This window comes from Falco naumanni, chromosome 9 (genome assembly GCF_017639655.2).
Source record: "Falco naumanni isolate bFalNau1 chromosome 9, bFalNau1.pat, whole genome shotgun sequence".
In the NCBI taxonomy this organism is placed as follows: Eukaryota; Metazoa; Chordata; class Aves; order Falconiformes; family Falconidae; genus Falco; species Falco naumanni.
In genome coordinates this window covers 34,644,684-34,661,989 of record NC_054062.1, presented here as the reverse complement: position 1 = coordinate 34,661,989, position 17,306 = coordinate 34,644,684, and the positions used below count along the sequence as shown (strand labels likewise).

General features: G+C 41.8%; 1 protein-coding gene across 4 annotated transcripts in view; it reads left to right on the top strand.

Annotated features, from left to right (window-relative positions):
* LOC121093480 (core histone macro-H2A.2) overlaps positions 1-17,306 on the top strand; it is a 28,466-nt gene that overhangs the window by 2,191 nt on the left and 8,969 nt on the right. For 3 of the 4 annotated variants that reach the window (XM_040605829.1, XM_040605828.1, XM_040605831.1), the window contains exons 2-4: positions 5,195-5,422; positions 14,064-14,170; positions 15,548-15,745. In XM_040605829.1, coding sequence (XP_040461763.1) covers positions 5,251-5,422; positions 14,064-14,170; positions 15,548-15,745 — 477 coding nt within the window. In that variant the 5' untranslated portion in view covers positions 5,195-5,250. Of the gene's footprint in view, positions 1-4,973; positions 5,099-5,194; positions 5,423-14,063; positions 14,171-15,547; positions 15,746-17,306 lie in introns of those variants that run through there. The other variant, XM_040605827.1, reaches the window with a different exon arrangement.

The following is a 17,306-nucleotide window of genomic DNA, read 5'->3' as shown; positions in this document are numbered from 1 at the left end:
CATGTCCTTGATTTCAGTCTTTGCCTGCTGAGTTCCAGTTTTCTCAATATTTGGAAGTCAAGATTCCTAGATGCCAAGTATGTATTAACCATCTGGGGATGCTGCCCAAGGCATCATTGGTGAATAATTTTAGTAGAAACAGTTCTGGTACAAAGCCTTGCAACGACTCGGGTGTTAGTTCTGTGAGCCAGGCCACCAAGGTTGGCATCCAGCGGTGCCTGAATGTTAGCCTACGTGAGCTTCTGGTGTAGCTCCCAGTGTGATGGCTGTTTCTAAACCTCTGGCTGTTTGAGGGAGGGCATTTGGCACACTGCTAAATTTTGTCTGCCAGATGACATTGTGGCCACCTGTAAAGTCCAAAAGGATAAGCTGCAATGCCAGCTGCTTTAATCTGACTAGGAATTTACCTCATCACTGCACTGTTATTTAGTGATAACTAGTTGCTAGCATGTGTTTCACATTTGGTGTAGCTGTTAGCTTGCCTCTGTCTTGTGTGTGATCTGGGATGTGAGGAGGAACAGCCAGAATTTACTTTTCTCCACCAGTGTTGCACCAGTTTTGTTGCTATCTTGTGCAAACTAATCTTTCTTTTCTATTACTGTTTTTTGTGATTTTTCTTAAAGAAAAAATTAGATTTCATATATATTAGGCATTTTGTACTGCACTGAGCTTTCTGATGTGCATCTGTGCGTTCTTACCAGATCTTTACATGTTCACCTCTGAAATTGTTTCCTGGCCAGGTTTTCAAGTTCAGGCTCACTTGGAGGTTGCAGTCTGTTTCTGTGTCTGCAGGTTGTTCTTACTTTTCTAAAATTTGTATCTGTCCTTGCCACCTAAAGATGATTATGTGATTTTGTTCTTCTGAGCATCTGTGTAGGAAGAACTGGGAAGTGGTTTTACAGTTGCTTTGGTAAAACTTGATCCATTGGGATATGGTGTGATGCAAATTGCACAATGGTGAAAGGAATGTCCCAGGGTGGTCTGTTGTTATAGTGTCCAGCAGTCATCAGCCTCTGCTGATAATCATGGTGGAAGAAAACAAGGTGGTAGCATCTGTAACAGAGGGACCCTCCCCAAGTGGCCAAAGCAGACCTACCTGAGGGAGGTGGGGAGGTAGAGCTCTTTTTCCAGCAGGTAGAAGGAAAATGTTGCTGGTTGCTTTGGGCTCTGAAGAAGATAGAACTCAACAGAGGAATGCCCATCTTGCAAAATTCTACCCTATTTTCATCGTATTGTAGAGAGCTCTGGGAAATCTGGTAGCTACTAAATCCCCCCTAGCGACACAGGGATGTTGGAATCATGGCAGAGTAGGAGTGTGCCGTGACCAATTAAGGGATTGGGAAAATTAATTGCTTTAAATTGTGCAAGCCTCATGATGTCATGGTAGCCAGATATAGACGCACTTCTAACTTACCAAGGAGCTTCACATAGGTGGCATGGCTGTATTTTTTTTAATGGAGACTTGTTTATAAGGGCAAACGTAGAAGCAATTAATCAGCAGGCAGTGAGGGAACCAATATAGACTGAAGTGCTTCTCAGCTGATAAGCCCTTGATGCTTAGCTGTATCAAGAGAACAACTGGGACAGCAGTGCTCAACTTGTAGCTCTTCAGCTGTTGGCAGCTTTGGTGAGTTCAGGTGAGTGCACCACATAACACTGTCAGGGCTGAGCTGACGTGCATTTTGCAAGGTAAACCAAATCCCTGCCCATGAGAGGAATGAGCCCACAGAGCCCAAACACCTGGGGCCTTGCTGCAGATCAGGCGTAGCTCTTCTGTGCAAGAGAGCTTCAAGATCCCAAAGACTGACAGTCACCTGAACCAGTGAACCATTCCCTTAGTGTCCACCTTCCAAGGTGCCTAGCGTAGATAGTTGGCAACCCCAGCATACCACATGTCTTTGTACAGGTCCACAGGAGTTACATTCTTCTAGATGTGACTATGCCATAGCTTGGATTTCTGCCAAAGATTGCCTGCCGTAGGATTCAAGACAAGATGAGACAAGAACATACTGTTGTATGTGTCACTCCTGGTCCATGTAAGTTGCAAAGAAGAGAGAGAGAGAGCACATTAGCAGAGTTCTGAAACCTCTTTTGTATTTAGGCTCTCACAAAATTCCACAAACATAACTGATCTGTTACCTGCAGTGTATTTGGAAACATGTTTTGGGATTCCAAAGGTTGCCTTGGCAGCAGGGGGAAAAATGCCTGAGACTCGCTGTGAGACAGAAGGGGAAAAATAAAGGGATAGACAGGGGTGGAAAGTTCAGTGAGACAACAGAAGATTGAGCCAGAAGTAATTAATTAAACAGAAATTTATATAATGCAACAGCATGCCCCAGAGCAGTGTAGTTATACAAATATCTTTTGATTTTCTATTGCAGAGATCAAGTACAACTACAGCATTTTCTGTGGATGTAATCTCATGATGTTTGCTTTTTTTCCCCCTTGATTTACATTGTGATTGTGATTTGGTACTCTAAGAGAAATATATGAGAGGTTTGCTTAATATGATTTTGATACATGGTTGTTTGCAGTGTACTCTTTCATCATGGTTCTCTGTAGGGATTTTGGTACAGGACTGAACTCTCAGATGATGAAATTGTCCTGCTGGTATTGCAGGAATCAGATTGTAGCTTAGTGCATACATCTATTAAGTTCCACCTTAAAATGAGTTACTGTTGCTCGTATTACTCATAAGAGAAGGCTGTTGCAGAAGTTTGCTCCCCTGATGGCTAGAAACCTAATTCCCAGCCTACGTTTATTCATTAATTTGAATGTCAGTTATCACGAACTGAAAAGGACACTTTATAAAGGTTAATTGGTAGCGTAATGTGAAATTGCAAGTTTATAAAGTGTTTATCACAAATTGCGCATTTCATTGAGCAAGAGGGCTGGGAGGAAGGGACCTCAAGAGATCACCTCATCCATCCTCCACTCCCAAGGCAGATCCATTTCTGACATATGTTCTCTAACCGGTTTAAAGTTGTCCTGGTGGGAAGATTCTGCCATCTCCCTGTCTGACCATGTCCAGTGCTCCACTCTCCTCCCTGCTACACAGCTTTAGTCCTGCTCTTGTCCTGTACTCTTACAGGGAACACTTACTCCCTCCACCTTTGAAGCAGCCTTTTACATCTCCAAAGACCATTATCATGTCTCCCCACTTCTTTTTGCCTTCCCTTTTAGTTTGTGTTAGATGTCTGATTGTTCTTATCGACCTCCTTTGGATTCTCATTGCTGCGCATGCCTGAAGTGTGGTGTCTGTGGTTGGACGTGGCTCCTCAGCTCAGCGCTGGCTGTCCTCTTGCTTATATGCGCCTTGATGCAAGGTTTGCCTTTTCAAAACGGCTTTAGGTTTTTTTCCCCCGCTGTAACCTGCTGGTCCTAATAAGCAGAGCTGCTTCCTGGCAGATATTCCCTGTCCTACACAACTGGTTACTCCTGCATCGATGCAATTATTGGATTGCTTGGGAATTTTTTCCACTTGTATCTGTTTGAATTTCTGTTGCCTTTAATCTGCACTTATAAGTGGCAGTTTATGAACTCTTTTACCACCACTTGTGATCCAGGCTGGCAGCTCCCAGGGAACTTTGAGTGGGATAATGAGCAACATTAATTTTGAGGTGTCCGTGTCTGATAGGTTTACTGGTTTAATCTTTTCTGACTTTTGCTGTTGTGCCCACGTAATATATTACACAGAGAAAGAAAAAAATATCTGACTGATAGACAAGGACATGCCAGGGTTTTATAAATCACTGCAGACCCTGTGGTGATTTTATTTCCTTCATATTGTAAGCAAAACCAGCATTCAAGTTAGGTTATTCTAGAAACTGACCCTTGGCTTTGGCTATTATGAATGAGCTGGTTTCTGTGAATGTCTGGCTTCTTATGGGACAGGTGACCCTCTTTGTATATACACTTGCTTTGTAATGAGCAGGATAAGACCAAAACAGATTTCTGTGCCCTCCTTGGATGAATGTTGATTGTTCCCAAGGGCTTGCAATGGTGTCAATTTTTTTTTTTTGAAGGCTATTTAAAATGCAGATTGTGATAAAATTTGACAGTATCACCTAAAGTCATCACAATGTTTTTCAAATTATCTCCTTCCTTTTGTTTCCTTGTTTCATTGAGATGAATAAATACTGGGACTTAAATGGCTGTGCCTTCATTGACAGAAATACCATCTGTGGCAGACATGCTCTTTGGTTACTTCAGAGGAGTAACCAGGATCATAATCAGGCCGCCAGGGCCACTATCAAAATGGAGTTAAAAACACTTTTTGTAAACAGAGTTAAAACTTCCCCATTATTTGACTGAGAGCTAGGGATGTAACTATGACCACGTGTGCACTTTGAAGTGGAGTGGCTGCAGGGTTTGTCGTCTGTTTACCTGCAATCTCATGGTTGCCAGAAAAACAAGGAGAATGTGAGATTCGTTTTCTTTGTTCCTATGTATACACCTAATTGTCTCTTAGTGGAGGGAAAAAACACATCTTTAGGGAGCTTGATGGACAGAAAAAACTGGTCCTTTTAAGATGAGAGATTAAAGACCTCCTCTTAGCTCACTGGAGGAAGGCTTCTGGGGTGCCCAGGAGCTGCTGTGAAAGTGATCTGTGGAGAATTATGAAGCCTGTGAACTGGCCCCTGGGGCTCAGTTCCTGAGGCCACAGCGGCATGAGGAGAGAGCTGCTGAAGCACAGCTGCTTGCCTGCTTCTCCTCTTCAGCCCTGCATGTGAAATTCCCCATATGAAAGACCTGTGAAGAGGCAGTGTGTTTGTAGGTAGGTTTTTCCTTCTCCTGTGCCAGCAGTATGACTTCCTCTACTTGTAGGTGACATGTACAATCAGCATGGAAATCTTCCATGTTGCGGATGTCTACCTTAGTGTGATGTGGTTGTGGTTGTTTGGGGTTTTTGTCTGATGTTTTGTTTATTTTTTTAAAGATACATTTAATGTGCATTTGATTGTTTAATATTTTTTTATATTCTCCAAACAAATTTTTCTGTGATAATGCTGCACTGACAGTGCAGTAGTCAAAAGAAAAGTTATAGCAAATGTTCAAGTTATCCAACTTTTAATGAATAATGTGTCAGCTTTAAGAGGTATTTGGAACGGGTTTGGATTTTTTTTCTGGAAGAATAAGATAACGTGTAAAGATGTTTCTCGCATGCTGAACACCAACCCTATTTCTTTTGCAGCTTTTGGAGCAAGGGGTTAAGAATCACCAGCAAATTGAAAAGCACAAAGCTGCAAGATGTCGGGCCGAAGTGGGAAGAAGAAAATGTCCAAACTCTCGCGCTCAAGCAGGGCAGGTGTTATTTTCCCTGTGGGGAGAATGATGCGCTACTTAAAGAAAGGAACATACAAGTACCGGATAGGTGTTGGAGCACCAGTTTACATGGCAGCCGTCATAGAGTACCTAGCAGGTAAACCAAGAACCTGACCCTGGAAGTGCTGATCACGCATAGAAGCCAGGGATATCCATGGGTTTGCAAACATGTTCAGCCCTTCTGAAAATCAGGCTCTGACATTGCAGGATTTGTTGAAATTTGCTTGTAATGCTAAGGGGGATTAACTTGCTTCTTGAAAAGGCTGAAGATGGAAATTTTCTCCTTTAGAGGCACCGTGCTTGGTCACTAGCTGGAAGAATTATTTTTTATTGCTCTGCAGAGTGAGGAGTCACATCTAGGTAGTTTCTGTCCAAGAGAAAACTGATGTGAATTAGGCTTTTGATACACCTGGAAGCGAATAACAGGAGAAAGAAAAGCAAACCCACCTTGTACATCTGTTGTGCTTTTTCAGTGAATAAACCGCTTCACTGGCTGCGTTTCTCCTTGCAGAACACAAAGTGTTACAAAATACGGAGGTTGTTCATTTGTATTTTATAAAACCTTTTGGCTTGCCTAAGTGTATAAAGAAAGTGTTTCAGTACTTAAATCTTCCTACATACCCTGGGTTTTCTTTTCCTTTCCTTTCTGAAATTGACCTCAAGAGGAAGGGGTAGGTGCTATATGGTGATACAATATACTGTGATGTATTGTAATATTTCAGATTGTCCTAATATCATGTCTGCTCAGTTTCTTATTTAATTGTAGAAAATAGCACCTTAGCAAATTGCTATAATGCCCAGTGCAGAGAGGATTCTGATTTAGGTTACTTAGGTATTACAGATCAAGACTGAGGTGCATTAGAGAACCTGTGAGGAGGCACAAGCCAGCACGGAATTAGCTCAGTGGGTTCTGTTTCAGGAGCATAGTTTGTTGCCAGACTGGCATTGAAGAAGCTTGTATGGAGCCTGGTTGTCCCTATAATAGCATGCCAGTCTTTATGGAAATATTATTGTCTTTTTTACAGATGAAAGCCTGTTCTCACGCACTATTTTCTTTCAAAGGTGTGGAGAAAATCTGGAATAATGGTAACTTCACTATTAAAATTAAATTTCTGATGGTGACTAATCCCATGTTACAGAAACTGCAGCATCTGTGCTGATTAATTGCAGGATGAGAAACAATGTTTGGTTTTGTTTCTTTCTGAGGCTATTTCTGGAGTGAAAAAGTATTGTTTATGTGGAAGAAATGTAAACAAAATGTTTAAGCTTGTATTTATGTTCATGCCGTGCTCCTTCAGGAGGTAAGTCCAGAAAAGGAGCTGGTTTTGCAATAACAGCACTGAAAAGCAGAATCAAAATCCAAGATGTTGAACATCTCTCCCACTTAAGTGATTTTATTTTTTTTTACTGTGTAAGAACAAACACGTTGATATTAAGATCATTTAATCATAGAGAAAGATCTGTCGTCTAAGTGATTTTGAAGATCTTTCATTTCATTAAGAACATGCATGTATTCATATTTGTACAATCCAGTTTCATACATTAAAAATTAAATCTTGTATCTGCAGAAATACATCTCAGTGGAGCTGGTGCGGTTGTGCTGTACCAGGGAATTCTATGACTTGCAGAGCTTGTTTAGCTTTCTGCAGCATGGAGTGCTACTAGGCAGGGATGCTTCAGAGGCTGTAGGGAGGGGGAAGCGGGGGGAGAGGAGGATAGAGAATTCATAGCTCTTCTAGCTCCCCTGCTCTACCACAGTGATTTTAAACCTTGTATTTGTTGTAGGCATCTGTATGTTTTCTAGTGGAGGTTCAAGCCTCTTCAGGAATGTCATAAATACTCATTTCTCTATAGCAAGATATGTTTGCTTTACTTTATCATTGATTGTGAATCACTTAAAAGTCATCTTCAGACTTCTGGATGTCTGGGTATTGCAAGATGAAAACCATATTACATGGGTTTTGGAAACTGCAGTAGCTTTTATACCTGAGTAGCTTGCTGCATAATGACTCTGCTGACCTTCAGTCTGGGGAAGAATACTTTTTTCCCTTTTCCCACTCCACAGGGATTCATAGCATTCAAAGGAGTTTCTAGGATAAACATTTGGAGATGCTTGTTCTGAGCCGTGGCAATTGTTCCAAGGCGTAGTAATAAATTGTCAACAGCACATCTGGTATATGCAGCACTTTGGTAATGCAGACTGAGTTATGGTCATCTTTTTATAACATTAAAAACAGCACTGTTTACCTATTATCTGAACTAGAACACTGTAAATCTTCGCTCTGCTTATGGCTAGTAAATGCAGTTTAATTTAAATCATTAATATGGTAATGGCAGATTATGTGTGGGCCTACACTTTGTTTTTAGGAAAAAAGAGTGTGTAGTCAACCAGGCAAGAAAATTGCTAGAGGTGTAGGCTGGGGGCCCACATAAATTGTAAGGGAATACTATTTTAAGCTGTTTGGTTCAGCAGGGAGAGAAGCCTATCTTCCTCCAACCCTGTATATATTGTAATAGAATAATGTTTCTGAGCAAACAGTTACTGCTTGTGGATAGTGGTCTTCCCATAGCGAAGTTTCTGTGCTCTATAGAGTTTTGTTTGAAAAGACTGCAAAGGTGGATAGTTTAATTTAAAAAGTGTTGCAACATGTAACCCTGCTGATCTAGTTATTCCTAATATGTGTGTGTGAATACAGTCTTTGGTTAGCCTTTAGAAACTTTAGAAATTTAGAAATGTGGTTTTCCAAGGCTGTTGTCAAAGAGGGTATTATATGCCAAACTGGTAACTTTCTTAATATTATCTGATACTTCCTGTGACAGATTCCAGTTTTGTCTTATGGACTTGCAACTATGAGATGGTGGCTACTCAGGCTGTAAGACTGCATACAGGGCAACTGCTTCAGGCTAACTGTAGGAGGGTGGGAGTAAGGGAGTCTGATTCTTTAGCTGTCTTACAGAAGCAGGTTGAACCATATTTTTTTTGTTAAAACATTCATGAGAACTTTAAACACCTGTGTGCTTCTCTGCATTTAAGCATAAATTTGATGCTTTATGGAAGGGGACTGCTGGTCTCTGCCATCTCAGAGAAATCTACTGTCTTTGGCTAAGCTGTAACTTTGAAAAAACACAGGTTGCTCATGCTCAGCAGAGACTTCTTTGGTTTTAACAGCTAAAATCTCTGAAGACTTGGTCCTCGCTGAGTATGCTCCAGCCTCTCTCAGCTCCCAGTGCTGCCAGACTGCCTATGCATTGTCCCCACAGAGCATGCCTCAACCTCTCAGCTCCAACGTGTGACAGGACTGCATGTGGGCCACTCCACACAGCGGCTGAGCATACTTCAGCCCATGGCTACAGGTGCTCAGAAGGACTATCCCTCTTACTGCTGTTCCTGGCTGCTCCTGGTCACAGCACTGAGGGCAGGGAGCAGGCTTTTTGTGGTCTCAGCGGTACTGGGAAGCACAGGGGAGGAAGTTCTCTGATGTGAAGGCAAAAGCCGCACAGAAACAGGTGGCAAGAGGTCTGGGACCAAAGGCAGGGAGTACATGAATAGGAATTGAAGGAGAGCTAATCCTGCTTACTGTCTGTGAGGTGGGAAGGGCAGGCTGGAATTAACTGGGAGACTGGGAACAAGTTCCATGCTGATCAGAGGAGGAGACTGGGAGCAGATCTATGATGACACTTTGAGGAGGTGATGGTTATGGGAGAAGAATATTGATGTTAGAGACCTAGCCAGGATGGATCTGGCTAGTGGGCACAGCTGAGCTGATGACCAGTGGGCAAATAAATGGCAAGGGCTGTCCAAAAATCCTGCTGGGAAGCTGGAGCATAGATTGGAAAAATAGGGCACAGGCCAAGGACTGGATGGAGGGGGTCTTCATAATGAAGAACCTAGAAAGGAAGATTGAGCCTGATTATTACTACAGCTGTGAAGAGCAGACATGAGAAATGGAAGCTGTCTGGGAAAGGCAACTCAGATAGAAGTCTCAGGTATGGATTCTCAAGGAAAGGAGAATCAGCTATGGAGCTGAGAAGGCAAGTCATAGCTGGGGTAGGGGCAAGGTGGATGAGGCTGGAAGGGTCAAACAGGACCGGAGCTGTGTGGCTGCATTCATCCAGGGCCTAGCATGGACCAGTGACTCTTCTGTGAGTGGTAACAGTGCACGTGGTCTGCTGATGGCCTGTATTTGTGTTGCCCTGAAGCACTGAGTCTCTTAACTAGCATCATCTGGTGCATATGCATCTTGAGGATCCTTATTCCCAGCTGCCATGTGGTTCAGGCTGCCTTTTGGCTTAGGTGTGTGTTCTGTGTCATGAGCTACTAGATCCCCATTTTTTCCCTTTGTATGCAAGATTGATTGTGGCTGCACCCCACAGCCATTATCAATGCCAAATCTGTACCTCGGCGTATCAACCCCATTGTTAAAATGCCAGCAATCACCAGTGTATCTCAAAAAGAGGTACTTTTACCTCAGCTGATGAGCTAATGTGAAGATGATCTCATCAGTGTTCTAAGGCCTTTTTTTTATAATCTGTCTATGATGTTTTATATGTTAGGCTTGAAAATCATACTGCAAAACTGCAGCTTAATTCCTGTCCAGAAGGTTGTGTTTGCTGGAACAGTGTTGGGCTCCACTGGCTTCAGAGTTAAAGCTCCATGAAAAATTGGCCTCAGTCCCATTGGATTTATGGACTTTTCAATGGATGCATGCCAGACTGTGCTCTGAGTGTGCACAGGGCTGACTACAGTCATCATCTATATCAAACATCACCTGCATGCATCCCATAATGCACCTTCCCAAAATATAGGCAGAGAATACAGATGCCTTTTGATTAGGAAGAAGAAGACATGAATGGTGTGCTGGTCAGAGGAAGTCATGGAAGATGTCAGTGGAAAGTCATCTTCTCAAAATTAGGGCAGAACACAACACCAGCAAATACTTCTTCCTTCAAAGGACATCAGCTGGCATGCTCTTCTGTCTGTTGTACTCATCTGCCACCAAGAGACAAATCAAGCAGATACTTTTCCAGTTGCAAATTAAGGACCAAGGACTCCGTCATCTGATACAACTTTTCAGAGCAAAGGTATTATTGGTAGAATTGAACATGGTAGCGTAACAAGAACTATCACAACTTATCCTAAAGGGGAAGTGGAAAGCCAAGATAACCTGTCTGAAATCTTTCCAATTCTGCTATCAGTAGTTCTCATATGCTTTTCTTATCAGTCCAGCTGAGCACTTCACAAAAACAGGCTAAGCTCAGCTGAATGAATAGCTGTGGTGGCTAGGATGCTGTTAGTTCCCAGACACCCCAGATCTGTTGATCCATCAGCCAAAGAAACCTCTTTTTCCTGTATGTCACAGGATGAGAAGATGTAATCCCATTCAAGTCATAGCTTGGCTCCTGCATGTGTCTGTTGGGAGACAGTTAGGTTCTTCCCTGGTCCTGAGTGCTTATCAATCAGGAGAAAAGGCTCTTTTAAAAAGACTAGGTGTTGTGTAGAATCAGTGGATAGTTCCAGGCATTACTCTGTTAACCAGCAATTCAGTGTCTATCTGAGGCCAAGGTAAACTGTGGAGTGCATAGATAAGCTAGTTTGCCTTTAGCCATCTGTGCTGAAGATGTCTGAATTTGAAGTTATGCTTCCAATGTGGACCTATCTTTGTGTCTTTGAATCTTGAGGGAGGCACGATTATTTCACATTTCACTCATTCTTAACGCCAGCTGCTGAGAGCATGTGAAGTAAAACCAACTTCTGTCTGAGAGTATCAAGGTGCCCAATTTCAAGAGAGCTTGTTATAGTATAGGACTTCATTATGGGACCTATATTGTCAGACTAGTCTTCTTAGAGTTTAGGTAACCTCAGCTGTCAAGATGTTTCTACTTGAGATATAAAGCAGTTTATTTAGGGATCTGTTATTATCATCAGAGGATGTGATAACTGAAGCCTTTAGATTTGATGTTGCATTTTGCAAGTGCCATTTTATGTTGTTAAGACTATGAGTCCCTGCCTCCAGCATTAGAAAACTATGCATATAAACAATTGTTAGAAGAAGGTAAGGCAATTGTTTACCTATGCAAATAATTGGCACCCTTTGTTACATGCATATTCCATAGTCTGCCGTACATCATCTCTACCTTGGATTCCCTTCTTCCTGGTGTCCCATGGTAGATGGCTGGCATTTGAGTGTTCTGCATTTTTTGCTCTTAACATTAGGCAGAGGACATTTGAGTGCACCATCAGGATGCTACTGGCCAAAGGACACAGAACCTGGGGGAGTGGGGTGAGCACACAGGTAGCAGGATGTGCCTATTGGCACATCTGAAAGAACTGCAGTTACCACACAGGTAAGTATGTGTTGTTTGTTGTTTTTTTCCTTCTTCCCTGATGCAATTTTCCTCTGCTGTCAGCACATATCTGCAAAACCCAGTGGAGAAGTCTGGGTCTCTCTTCTTGCTCTGTACTGGTCTGCACAATGGATGGCAATCTGTTCCTGCTGTCTGCTGCTGCGTTAGCTCCATTGGCAGAGGTCTGAGAGGAGGGTCTTAAACTTCCAGCCCTGCAGGCCCACAGGGGTGAATATAGCTGAATTATGCAGGATCACTTTTCAGTCTCCTCCTTTAAAGTTCAAGTCAAACACTTCACAGTTAGGAAATGTTAGAGCCAAGGTTGCTGCCCAAACTTTCAATGTAGGCCCAGTCTGTATTTGTAGCGCGGTACTATTTCTAATTTCTGATCACACAATGCTTCTTTCCTCAGGGCAGTAGCCTAGTTATCACAATATTGTGGTTTAACCCTGGCTGATAATTAAGTACCACACAGCTGCTTGCTCACTCCCACCTCACCCAGAGGGATGAGGAGGAGAGTTGGAAAGGAGTGTAAAATTCGAGGGTTGAGATAAGAACAATTGAAACAGAGTAAGAATGAAAGAACAATAATAACAGCGATGACAATAACAGTTATAATGAAAAGGGGGAGGGGAAGAGTAAAATCCAGAGGGAAAGGAAGAAAGGAATATGTGATGCACAATGCAACTGCTCACCACCCCGTGCCTAGCCAGTCCCTGAGAAATGATCTGCCCGCCCTGGCCACCCCCTCAGGTATATATACCAAGCGTGACATCCTGTGGTATGGAATACCTCTTTGGCTAGTTCGGGTCAGATCACCTGGCTGTGTCCCCTCCCAATTTCTTGTGCCCCTCCAGCCTTTTTGATAAAAAAGCCTGAGAAACTGAAAAGTCTCACATCAAAGCCAATACACAGCACTGTACTAGCTCCTAATAAGATAATTAACTCCGTCCCAGCTGAAACCAGGACACACAACCACAGTTCTGTTATTTCCTAAAGTTTAATTACTTGTCTTCACAACTTTGGTAATGTTTCTTGGAAGTTTTGCATAAATAATTGTGAAAATTTTCAACAGACACTGACTGTTTCTTACGCAATTCACTGTGAATGTGCGCATAATTTTAAAAAAATAGCTTTTACATCTCCAACGTTAGTTAAAGATATATGCTGTGTAGCAGAGAAAACTGGATGACAAGTATGTACTTTTGTTATTCTGAGTGAAATTGAACACTTGTATTTTTCCCATGAACCGAGCTAAACCTCATGTTGAAAGCCTTTGGATTTTAGCCAAAGAGCATTATGTAGATTTCCACTAGATTTTTTGTTTGTGAAAGTTCTTCTTTTTGTAATAGTTACAGTTCTTTACTTAGTTTATGAAAAGGAGTAAGGTATCATTAATAGCACACTGATGGGCTGTCATTTACTTACCCTGTTTTTGACAAATGTAAATACAAACCCAAGACAGGGACAGTTGATACTTTTGAAACGAAACAAAGTATGAATATGAATTTTATGACTATTTGGAGCAAAACATTCCCTTCTTCCTTCCTTCTCGGTGTTTCAGTAGAGTTCTTAGATGAGAAATAACTTCAGAGTAGGAGCCAAACTGTGTAAGTTAATGAATTATACTGAATGCTGCAGTTCAAGTAAAGTCAGAAAGATGTATCTGTGTTTCCTCTCTAACGATTAGATAAAGCTCAGGGACTTCAGTCACAATATGAATGTTATTGCAAATTTAAAGAAACTACTTTTTAAGTGGCCTCCTGTTCCTGGAGGTATAGAAGAAAGTTTCTACCAATAGTTCATGCATTGAAGCTCTTACGTTGTCTCTGCTTGCATCTAAGTCAAACCTTTCATATCTTGTTCTGAAATTAAGCTTCTCACAGATTTTCAATGCCCTTTAATGCAGAATTGCAGCATTGCCTGGCTAGTTTGTTGGCTTTCAAAGTATTTCTTTAAATGCACCTCAGTCTTCATCTTAGCTGGTTCTGAGAATCCTTGCTGTTTTGTTAGAACTGTCTGTGTTAGGTTTTGGGGTTTCATTGCATGCTTTACTGTTATATTGTTACAGGGTTACTGCTAAATTTTTGGACTGCTGATGTACATTTTCAGAGGGCGTTTCTTGTTCTTTTGAAAGAGAATTCTGACTTGGGACTTGTAAAAGAAGTTATGTGAACCAAGCTTAGCATATTTTCTGCTAGCTATCCTTTAGGGAATTAGGAAGGACAAATTATTTTAGGTAAATTTGCAAATATGTTGAGTGTGGTTGGTTTCTGCCTTTCTGTAGCAAAGACCATTTAAACTGGGAAATGCCCTTGAAAAGGTAAATGGATATTAAGAAGGAATTTCAAGCTACGTTCTTGTTACTAATTTTTATGTCAATGTGTTTACAGCTGAAATTCTAGAATTAGCGGGAAACGCGGCACGAGACAATAAGAAAGGAAGAATTGCCCCCAGACACATCCTCCTGGCAGTTGCAAATGATGAGGAACTGAATCAGGTATCCATTTACATTTCAGTATGAGAGTTACGTGCTGTGGCACAAACGAAGCTGCTACCATGGAAGGTTAGAAACAGTTGGGTCTGACATGTGAATGAGAATGCAATTACTAGAGCAGAAGATGACATGATTGTGCCCACTTGATTAAAAGCAAACAAAAAAGAAGGTTCTGAAGCATCTTAACTTAAATCCTTTCAATATAAATTTTGCTTCTTTTGTAGCCTGTGAGTCCTGCTGAAGTGAGTAAACTTGATGCTTAATTTCTTCTTCAGGAACATCCAACATTTAAAGAAAACATGCCATATGGAAGACCTTTTCCCAAAAGCTGTAGTAATGTATGTCTTCTATTATACTGGCTGCGAGGCGCACCTTGGGTAGGGGTCTGGCTCACTCTCTGCTACTGCTGCCTCCAGGACTGCCTCCCTATCCGTATTCCCACTAGCCACCAGACTGCGGCTTGCAGTGCTCTGGCTCTGAGGATCACTTGTGGGATCACGTATGCTAAACTTGTTGAGTGAGAAGAGATATCATAGCATAGGCTATGAATTGCAGCATTCAGGGGTGCTGGAAAAGTTCAGTCAGCATCAGAGTATCTCTTCTTGGTTGGCCCCATGTGAAGATATATGACATCATTCACACTTTGAAAGATTCCTGCACTTAATTTGCCTGCTTTAAATAATGAAAATGTGGTGCCCATGAAGCCACCTAGCTCTGTTTCCAGTCAAGGGGACTGAAAAGTCAAAACAGAGGCCAAGAGAGAGAGAAAAGTGTGCTAACACCACCAGCCTGTTCCCTGCTCTATGGTGCTGGTCACTGGCCTGTGAACTGGAGAAGATCTAGTGTTGTCCTTTAGGAACTAGCCAGACTTTGTCCTCCACATAACATCAGAGCCCATTCCTGTTGTTCACCTCTGCACAGCAGGTTCTTGGGGCTCATATTTGCTTTCGCTGAATCTGTTTCCCTGCCAAAGGCATCTGCAACTAATCCTTTGAGCAGGGCTGTGGTGCAGTAATTTTTTAAAGTAGCCTGCAGGCACTTACCTTCTCTTACCCTTGTTCACTGCTTGTGAGTCACCAAGGTCAGGTATGCAGAAAGACCAGCACTGGAAGAGACAAATGATTGACCAGTACAGTAACAGAGTTCTCCAGGACGTGCTGGCTGGCATCACCATCACCTGCCACATTGCTTGTCATTATGGATTTTCTCCCTAATAGTTTTTTGGGGGTTGGTTTGGGTTTTCTGTGATAAGGAGACAAGGTGCAGTGCTTCAGGAAGAGTGGACTCTACGTGCATCCATGTAATGTAGTCAGCAAGAATAGCTTGAGTGCAGGTTAAGAGAATCTGTAACATGCGCCTTTACACTGCTTCTCCTTGCAGTTGCTAAAAGGTGTGACGATTGCAAGCGGAGGTGTTCTGCCCAGAATTCAGCCAGAGCTTCTCGCCAAGAAACGGGGTGCCAAAGGCAAATCTGAGACCATCCTTTCGCCTACTCCTGAGAAGAAGGGAAGGAAATCCATGGTGAACAAAAAGAGTGGGAAGAAGGCAAAGTCTACCAAGGCCCGGACACCCAAAAAGGTAAGCACGCGGCAGGTACAGGATTCCAGAGGTGTGGGGAGAGGGAATGGATCAAACCCAACTAAGATTATTAGGAGGAATAGATCGGCACTTCTGCATTGTTTGTTTGTAGCAACTGGAAGTGCGAAGTAGGAAATGATAATAGATGCACCAGGATTATTTTTTTCTTTAAGCTTTAGGAAAAAAAGGAAAGCACAGTATTTTTTTAATGAATTTTCATAACAAAAACCTTTAAAGCTTTGAGGGCAACTTTTCAGATTTTCATGTACCCTTTGCAATACTTTCTTGATAACTGTGTAGAATCTCTTTATCTCCACACTAACCATGTGACAGTGAACTCTAGCTTTTAAAATAAAGCAAGATGTAATTGGAAACATTTTCTACTTGAGAGATCTCAGGCCTTCAGCGTTGTACTGTTACTGGGTTGGTTTTAAAGATGTTTCACTGTCCAGAGGACGTGTCCTGACACGGTACATAAATGTCATTTCGACAGGCTCTTTGATTCATGTGTTCTTAGTTGTACTGTTAATGTTTTTTTTAAAAGTAGTTGCAAGAAGAATAAATGATTGGAATTTGACCACTGCACCTTCCCTTACGGTAGCCCATCCTCTATCACATCCAAAGTGGTTTGATTTGGTAAACCAGTAACGCAGATCAGTGCTCTTGGTTTGTCATTCCAGAGCATGCATCTTAAAAACACTGCTGAATTTTTGATTGAGTAGGATTAAACAATATTAAGCTTTGACCTAAGCTTTTTAAACTGCTGTTAAGCACATATTTCTGGAGGCCTCAAAACTTCAATACTTTTCCGTAACTGAGAATATGCAGAAGTACTTTTAAAAAGAAAACAAGAGTTGCTCAATAGGATGCCTCTGTGTATTGATCTCTGCTACCCCCTTACTTTGAATTGTGCACATCCAGAGTTTAGCACTTGATAGGAAGAGTTATCTTCTTGACATACCTTAAAGCAAATATTGAGAGATGTGAGGACATGCTCCTGCAGCCCTGGTAGAAACAGGTTTGCTGCTCATGGAGCTAGGCTGCACAAAGCAGTGTCTCCCACAAAGGGGATTTTTCATGCAAACTTCAGCTATTATTTATCTCATTTTGCCATTCTGACTGCTTGTGTGGAGGTGTGATGGCTCACTCATGTCAATAGGGATTCAGATTTATGATTTATTAGCTAAGACTTAACTTTTTTTTTTTTTTCAGCTCATAAGGTTGTTTTTTCCTTCAGCTTGGAGAATTTGACTGGGTTACTAAGTTACTAACTTTGTTTTAGTATAAGCTCTGCTCTGTCAGCAGCAAAAATAAACTAGCACCCACCCACCCATGAATACAACCTTGACTGTTGGTAAAACTACAGATGGATGTGGGTGCTCTGACTCTTAATGTGACTACAAACGTATGTAATGCCTCAGATGAACCACTGATGTTTTAGCATTATATAAACAGTGAAGACCTCTGTTGCTACATAATCTTTTGGAGTTAAAAGGCTATGAGTGATATATTGATCTGAGAATACGAGATTTGTAGTAATTTATTAAATCTGTCCATTACT